This window comes from Tachypleus tridentatus, unplaced genomic scaffold (genome assembly GCF_004210375.1).
Source record: "Tachypleus tridentatus isolate NWPU-2018 unplaced genomic scaffold, ASM421037v1 Hic_cluster_2, whole genome shotgun sequence".
NCBI classification, from domain to species: Eukaryota; Metazoa; Arthropoda; class Merostomata; order Xiphosura; family Limulidae; genus Tachypleus; species Tachypleus tridentatus.
Window position 1 is genome coordinate 17,682,632 of NW_027467782.1, and position 8,748 is coordinate 17,691,379.

Genomic DNA, 8,748 nt, shown 5'->3' on the forward strand with positions numbered 1-8,748 from the left:
GTCACCCGCTGCAACAGCGGCGAGTTTTTTGGATTTACATTACTAACATAAGAAGTTCGATTCCCGCTCGGTGAACACAGCAGATAGCCAAATGTGGCCTTGCTATAAGAAAAATACAAAACAAGGAAACTAATACCAGTTAAACGTTTTCAACAGTTTTTATTGTTATTTTGAAACCAATTATACTAGACAAAAATGTATAATCAATGGAATTCACACTATATTTCAAATCTTTGAAAAATATAGCGAAAAGTTTGTTTGTGTTTTTGGAATTTCGCACAAAGCTACTCGAGGGCTATCTGTGCTAGCCGTCCCTAATTTAGCAGTGTAAGACTAGAGGAAAGGCAGCTAGTCATCACCACCCACCGCCAACTCTTGGGCTACTCTTTTACCAACGAAAAGTGGGATTGACCGTTACATTATAACGCCCCCACGGTTGGGAGGGAGAGCATGTTTGGCGCGACTCGGGCGCGAACCCGCGACCCTCAGAGTACGAAGCGCAGGCCCAGCGAAAAGAAAGACACATTAAAAAATAGTACAAATAGCATTTAACCCAATCTTTTCATAAATAAATCTTTTGAGGCTAGTCATTATTACTTTGACAGCTATTTTTATTGTGTGTTAGCAACAGCAGACACGTTCTGGAGGTTAAAGGTCACAACTGTGTGTCTCAGTTATTACCGTACTGTGAGTAGTTTTCTGCATAGTGTGTATCAGGTATATCATTTTGACTTTTTTGTCTTTCAGCACTTAGGCAACAATGAGTGTCTTTGACTCGTTTACCCCATTTCTCATGGCCAAAAGTATATAACATCAGACAGCGTTGAAAATTATGGACCTTTTAAACAGAGCCTCGAAAACGCTCAATGGCTGAAAACAATATTGCACAAAACGCTGCGAAAACACCTGAAATTGACTACCAGTTTGGAACTTAATTGGTTGTTTGTATGTTTCTAAGTATAAAGCAACAGACTAGGTTATACACACAGTGTCCACCCTGGGTGTGAAACATTAATTGTGGAGTTATAGGCTTTCAAGCTGACCGCTAAGCCTGTAGAACGCTTCGGATTTGGACGCTTATACAATTCACAATTGTTCAGAACATATGCAACAGCATTACAATAAAACATTTTCTTTTATATACGTATTGAATTGATTTTTGCCAAGTTACCTAATTAATTGTGAACTTCCTTAAATGTCCAAACTCCATTTCATTAATTAATTTTCAGTTTTAGTCATTTTGTTCCGTCCGCACTTTTTTGTTTGTCGAAATAGAATTTTTATCAAAACAAATCTAAAACTATTTCTTTTAGAAACATAAGTAAGGTATACAAATAACAGTACACTGTTCTAGTATAATATGTTATGACTACACTCATTTGTTGTAATATATTATAAAATACACTGTTTTGTTATAATATACTAGAAAAGTATAATTTACAGTTTATCGCGCTAGAATGGTTTAATTATATACTCACAGTATAGAATTACATATTTTATGGTAAAATATAATAAACCAGAATAATTGACATGATAACTATCAGAATGGTTTATAATACATCTAATAGAGCGTTCTATGCCATTCTGTATCCTACTATCTCAGCATATTTTATTGTATACTATATTATAACCCAACTGTTTATAATATATCTTATTAAAACAGTAAACGTTACCATAACGCATACTATAAAAATGTTTCAAAATGTACATTTAGAAAATATAGCTTCATGACACATGCTATAGAATGTTGTATATTGTAATGAATTATGAATAGCTGTTTGCAATATATTCACAATAAATTGTCGTATCAGCACATTTCTCCACGAAGAGTTATTAATGCTTACATCAATAAAAATATTACTCTTTTCATTTCTATAGTACACCATTTTCTTTATAGTACATAAAAGATAGATATGTAATGATTTCAGTTGTTATAACAGTATGACATACAATACGTATCATAAGAATTAATCTGTTTGAATCAAATTGCAGGAAGAACAAACTACAACATCAATATAATAGAGGAAATGAAATATTGTTACTTGATTTTAGAAGAACGCGTGTAATCATAGAATACAAGACATATTTAAAACACTGTGAGCGGAAGCTTTGATTGTGAAGAAGTGAAATAATAAACGATTAGATCCCGAGATATCGCTTTCCTTCATTTCCTTGTTAGAGATTGTAAACAAATACTTTAACTGGAAAGGTAATATTTCCTTTCCTTTGAACATTTTACAAAATTATTCAGACAAATCCAAGAACAGAGTGCAGCACAGATAAAGACAGGATTCAACTTACAGAAAGTAACATCATAAGATACCTGTGCTCTACCCATCACGGGTATCGAAACCTGGGAAGCCCGGCATGGCCAGGTGGGTTAAGGCGTTCGACTGGTAATCTGAGGGGCGTGGTTTCGAATCCCCGTCACACCAAACATGCTCGCCCTTTCAGTCGTAGGGGCGTCATAATGTCCGGTCAATCCCACTATTCGTTGGTAAAAGAGTAGGCCAAGAGTTGGCGGTGGGTGGTGATGACTAGCTGCCTTCCCTCTGGTCTTACGCTGCTAAATTAGGGACGGCTAGCGCAGATAGCCCTCAAGTAGCTTTGCGCGAAATTCAAAAAACAAACCAACAAACAATCGAAACCCGGATTCTGGTATTATAAATTCGCAGACATGTCGCTGTGACATGCCACTGTGGGACATTTTGGAGTTTGAAATAATATATATATATAGTTTTTGATACTTTACCCTAATAAACTAAGGAACTCTGCACTTTCCAAATAAACTCTTACTATCATACAAGAAATATAAATTTTGAAAATTATTCTATCTGAACATAGTTTTACGGTACTCCTTTCACGCTATTATTTAATTCAGATAATAATACATTGAATTGATATTAAGCAAATTCACTGACTTTTAGTCCAACCATGATATTTTATTTACATCCCCTGGTGGTAAACCAAAGAAAGTTAAAGATTGACTAGCTATCATATCCTGTTATAACTTAATATCGTCTCTAAATGGAATTCGCACTGAGTTAAAATCCACTCACATTTTCTCCTAATATAATTTGTATTATAGCCCCTATATTCATTCAAACTGCCTCTAGAATCTAGATAGTAAAAGATACTATATTTATGGAGTTTGGCAGTATGAAACTTAAATTATACTATCCATAATTAATACTGCTTTCTATATTGGCTCATTATATTCTTTCCAGATATACCTTAAAGTATGCTGTCCGTACTTAACAGTGCTTTCTAGAGCGGAGCATTATATTGTCTCCAGATATACGTTGTATTATGCTACATACAGATGTGATTTAATGTGCCCCCGAAACGTTTCTGATACTACATTTTTTGCATTATGAAGTCATAGCTATATTTGGTTTAGGTACAGGTTAATACTATCTTAACATATTACTTAATACTTCCTCATATGTGTCTTAATACTACTTGCAGATAAAAAAATTAACATTTATGGCTAATTTTACGTATTTTTAATACTTTTATATTCCACAAACTGATTTCTCGTCATGTATCTGAACGCTTTTTTTTAGCTGTTTATAGAGTTAAATTTATAATAAAGTAATAAATATCAATTCTTGAAATTTTCTGGTAAATGATTCATAAAACCAACAATTATATTTTAAGTTACAGATAGTAACAAATGAGACTTCTCTCGTTAGGCTTAACAAAACAGAGGTACGGAAACAGACATCCGACTTCCTTTGTGTCAAACAGAAAGATAAAGTGAACCGTGCTGCTCTATAATATTTCACTGATGATCTTCCAAACGTAATTATAATGTAATACTGTTGTTTATTATTGTAATTACGTGTCAAAATTACGAAGAATTTAATTCGCTATACATCGCTTTATAGTTTCATTGTTAAAATTAAATCTGAAAAATAAAGTATGTAAGCTATAATGTGTCTGAAGAGATAGCTATAGGCAAACAAATGAAATAGTAATATTAGTATTGTTGTTACAACTAGTTCAAATAAAAATACTTGTGAATTAACATATGCGAGGTCATCTATGTTATCACCACATAACCCGTAATAAAAAACTGTTCGTTTTTTTCTTTTGTTCTTGTCGTTTTTTGCCGTACTGAATAAATTGATTCTATTTGTTTTCAATACTTTATACTGCGTATGGTAGAAAACAATAGCTGAGTTTTTCACAAGCATGGTGATTTCATTTTGGTAAGTGAACTAACACTAAAATAAAACAAAAACGTGTTAATTTTGGTGTCATGTTTATAGGTGATAAATAACCATTATCAAACCCGTTGTACACTGAATAATAGTTCTGATGTTGTGCTTATACGAAATAATATTTGTAACTTATATCAAGCAAATATAACGATTCTGAGCTTGATTGACCATAAATCAAATACCTTCTCGATTCAGGCTTTTAATAACAATTTTACTAAAAAAAATCGGCATATATATTATTTTATAATAAGGTATATTTATAACAATCCCAAACTATACATTTATATTTACGTTAAGTTGCAAAGTGTTTGTTTCACACACTAAATTATAGTTAGTGTAAGGTTGTCCTTTACCATTATACTCTAATTTCAAAATTACCAAAAGCGATATTTTAAATTTGTATAGAAGCGATGTTACGTATGTAAAACATAGCTGTTGTTTTACAGATGCTATTCTTTCATAAAACATGTAGTGCACCTAATACCAGTTATAGGGACAGTACATCACAAAATTAATAGTTGTTCAGGATTAAAAAACAACTTAACAGATAGCGATATGTTTATACAAAAATAAATCGAAATATTGTAAAGAATGTTAAAAAATATAATTGATAAGAATAGGAGAAACAATAACTTGAATATATAAAACTTAAATACCACCGCTTGGATACCGATCCTATGAAAATACGCCTGCCGACGAACTGTGTACATGAAGCTACGCCCTTCTTCTTTGTTTGAATGCAAATCTGGCACAGAAAGCTTCAAATTAGCCTTGAGTTACGCCTCCAGTTCTAATACCCATACCAGCTGTCTTGAGAATACATTTTTACTTCAAGCGGGTTCCTTGTTATCACGAATTACGCCGACACTGTTATTCTTATTGGATGATATGTAGAAACGTCACCTAACTCCGCCTTCTTACCAAACTCCCTTTCTTCTAGAGTATTAATAACGATGGTAAGTTTAGCGTCATCGTGAGGTGAAAGTCAGTTTAGAATACTGATCGGCTGTATTAATAACTAAATACTACAGCCGGCAAGAGTAATCGAAGCTTCGTATATGGATCTTTTTCCGCGAATATTCGAATGCAATAATATTCGGAAATTCGCCTAATTAATATTAATAAATATTAACTTACCATTGTAGAAAAATGAAGTCAAATCTGAATAAATAACACTTTATTTAACTTTTTTTGGTAGTTGTCTGCTAAAGAGGAAAAGGAAATCCAACTTTTGTGAACATTGCATTGTGGGTACAAGATTACAGTAAACCTTCTTAAAGTTGCTACTTTGGCGCCAAAAGACTTTAAATATGGAGGATCAAGGCAGAAAGTCTGCTGTTTGGAAGTATTTTAAACTAGATGGAAAGAAGGCAGAGTGTCAGCTCTGCAAAGCAAACCTGTCATTTTGTGGAGGTACAACAAACCTAAGAAATCATATGAGTAACAGGCATAGTGGAATTTCCCTAACTTCCAACAAACAGGTGAGCAGTGAGCACATGGCTGTTTGACATTTCTGAACCTGCAGGAATATTCTGTGTTTAAAATTATATTATCCCATTTTTTTTAAATATATGTTTTATATTTATTTTATGTATAGCTAGCAAATATATAATTAATTATTCACCTGCATTTGCAGGACTCTAAAAATGTTACTGCTGCACCTACACTGAGACAAACAACACTCCTGCAGCTGAATCCCTGTGCTACCAAAATGAATGTACACAGCACTGAGAGAATAAACAGGAGCCTGGCTCTTATGTGTGCTGTAGATTTTAGACCACTCAGTTTTGTTGAGGGTGTAGGATTTAGATATTTTGCAAACCAGTTAAACCCATCATACAAAGTTCCTTGTAGAAATACTGTTGGTAACTACCTTACAAAACTGTACAATGATGCCAAGACAGAGATGATTGGAGAACTGAGAGACCAGCATGTTTCACTGACCACTGATTTGTGGACTAGTAATGCAATGCAAGGTTACATTACTATCACAGAACAACACATTGACTTGCAATGGAAAATGCACTCAAATGTTCTGGGCACCAGACTCCTTTCTGATAGACACACAGGTCAAAATATTGCTTCTGAAATTCACAATCTGTGTTCTGAATTTCTAAACACCAACAATATTGTCCACTTAACTACTGATAATGCTGCAAATATGCTTGTGGCAGCAGAAAAGTTAGGCATTTCTCACTCTGGCTGTTTTGCCCACAGCCTTCAGTTAGCTCTGCAAGATGGGCTTAAGCTTGCACCCATTGCAAAAGCCCTTGGGGCAGGGAGAAGGTTGGTTACATTCTTCAACCATTCTGTTCTGGCCACAAGTGCCCTAAAACAAAAGCAAGTTCAGATGGCTACTGAAGCCCAGAAGGAACAAGTAAAGAAGGGTCCCATCATTGCAAAGAACCTTATACAGGATTGCCCTACAAGATGGAACTCTGCGCTGGAGATGGTGCAGTGACTGGTAGAGCTCAGAGTGCCCATATATGCAGTGTTGGTAGACGCTACCATTGTAAAAGTGGAGAAAGATTTGACATTGATGATGTCTTTTGGGACACGATGCATACAATAATCCCAATACTTCATCCTTTGCAGAAGCCACTGAAATTCTTGGGAAGGAAGATCTTCCCACAGGGTCCTCAATTTACCCTCTGCTGACAGATATGATGGAGGACCTTAAGACCACAGAGGAAGACAAAGCACTAGCTAAGCAGTTGAAAAAACAATCAGTATGGGATTGGTGAAAAGATTTAAATTCTTGTCAGAAGATGGAGGAATCATTAATGAAGGTCTGAATAGTTCCCTGCTGAAAGCTTCAGCACTTGATCCTAGATATAAAGTCTAAAATTTTTGACCGAAAGTCAGAGAAAGGAACTTCATGCCAACATAGCAGAAGAAATCAGGAGATCAAGCAACACTGCAGAAGTCAAGAAGGAACCTGAAGCAGATGAGGTAACAGAACCACCTGTAAAAACCCCATTATGTCAAAAGTTTTGAGTTATGTAATGGGTGATACAGTAGACTTGACAGAAGGCAGTGATGTTTCTTCAGTTGAGGAAGAGTTGGCTGATTTTGTCAGAGAGCCTCTAAGGCCACCAAACCCTCTTCAGTGGTGGTCTGTGTAGAGGTCAAGGTTTCCATCAATTGCTTCAGTTGCTAGGAAATACCTGTCTATTCCTGGTACATCAGTACCAAGCGAACGTACATTCAGCACAGCAGGTTTGACCGTCAGCAAGCTAAGGGCTTCCCTTAACCCTGAACATGTGGATCAATTGGTGTTCCTGAACAAGAACTTGAAGTCAGCAGTCAAAGCCAACATGACAGTCCCTTCTGATTTTCTCCCTGCATCTGATGCTCTCCCTGCAGTTACAGTTACCTGTACCCCTTCGAGTGCTGCCAGTACTAGCTCACAGGTCTCTAATCCAGTTTATCCCCAACTTCCTGGGCTTCCATCCTCAAATGTAAAGGAGGAAACACCATGAACAGGAATGTGCATACACTCAGTATTTTCAGTGAAAGTTGTTTTATGAGGTTTTTTTACAAATGTTTTTATTGTTAGTGTTTAACTTTTAATATTTTCCAAGTAACAATGGACAGAGCATTAATAATTGACCAGGATGTGGAACAGGTCTATGTGGCTGCAGCATAAACTCAGTATTTTATGTCTATTTTAACTTGTTTAGTGTTAATTGTTTTCTGATGTTTTTTTATGTTCATTAATAAAGTTCATGTTTATTAATAATGTTGTTTCCCCAGTGTGTAGAATAAAAGAAAACAAACAACAATAATTATTTTGACAAGTATTTTATTCAACACAGTATAGTAATATAATTACATAAATAAAATAATAATGGACAACAATTTTACAGCATCAAAATAAGAAAAAACAGGTCACAGGTGCCAGAAGTCAGCTTTTGTACAGAGGGCTCACATTGAACAGAGCAGCAACAATATGGTTTACAGTAATACATTACCCATGGTGCACTGTGACAGGAAGTTCAAGAAAAGAATGTAAACTTCAGTAAATGATGAAAAACAAGTTATTTCTACTCTTTACTGGCATAAATATTGCAATTTAAGGTAAGTTAATTATTAATTAATAATTCTAAAACGATCTAACAAGTATATGCACGAATATTCGGATATTCACGAATTTTCGCCCACGAATATTCGAGTGCCGTTCTGACATTCGTTGACCGGCCTACTAAAAATCCAAAGCCTAAGTTTTTGCTGTGGGGGGAAACGGGAGTGCCCCGAGAAAACCCACTTTCACAGGACAGGCGCCGAAAGTTTTGCCTGTCCTGTGCCCGATATCTGAAAAAGAGAATATATATTGTTAACATGAGTTTAGTTCTTTAGATACTTTGTTGTGTAATTTGTGATTCTTGAAATATGTTGTAAGGTGAAATGTATTTTGTTGGTGCACTAGTTAATTTGTATAATGATGCCGTTAGTTTGTTTCTGTTTTCTGCTGGCCCGGCATGGCCTAGCGCGTAAGGCGTGCGACTCGTAATCCGAGGGT

General features: G+C 35.2%; 1 protein-coding gene across 1 annotated transcript; it reads left to right on the forward strand.

The window, feature by feature from the left end:
- Nucleotides 1–5,258: 5,258 nt before the first annotated feature.
- LOC143242811 (uncharacterized) lies at nt 5,259–8,442 on the forward strand. The gene is made up of 2 exons (XM_076486313.1): nt 5,259–5,707; nt 8,096–8,442. The coding sequence occupies exons 1-2, from the start codon at nt 5,537–5,539 to the stop codon at nt 8,249–8,251; spliced, it is 327 nt and encodes a 108-aa protein (XP_076342428.1). The 5' UTR covers nt 5,259–5,536; the 3' UTR covers nt 8,252–8,442.
- The last annotated feature ends 306 nt before the right edge of the window (nt 8,443–8,748 follow it).

Bases quoted from the DNA above. Each gene is read 5' to 3' on its own strand.
- LOC143242811 (XM_076486313.1), top strand. From the start codon at position 5,537: ATGGAGGATCAAGGCAGAAAGTCTGCTGTTTGGAAGTATTTTAAACTA. The intron at 5,708-8,095 runs GTGAGCAGTGAG...ACAATTTTACAG, and splicing joins CCCTAACTTCCAACAAACAG to CATCAAAATAAGAAAAAACA.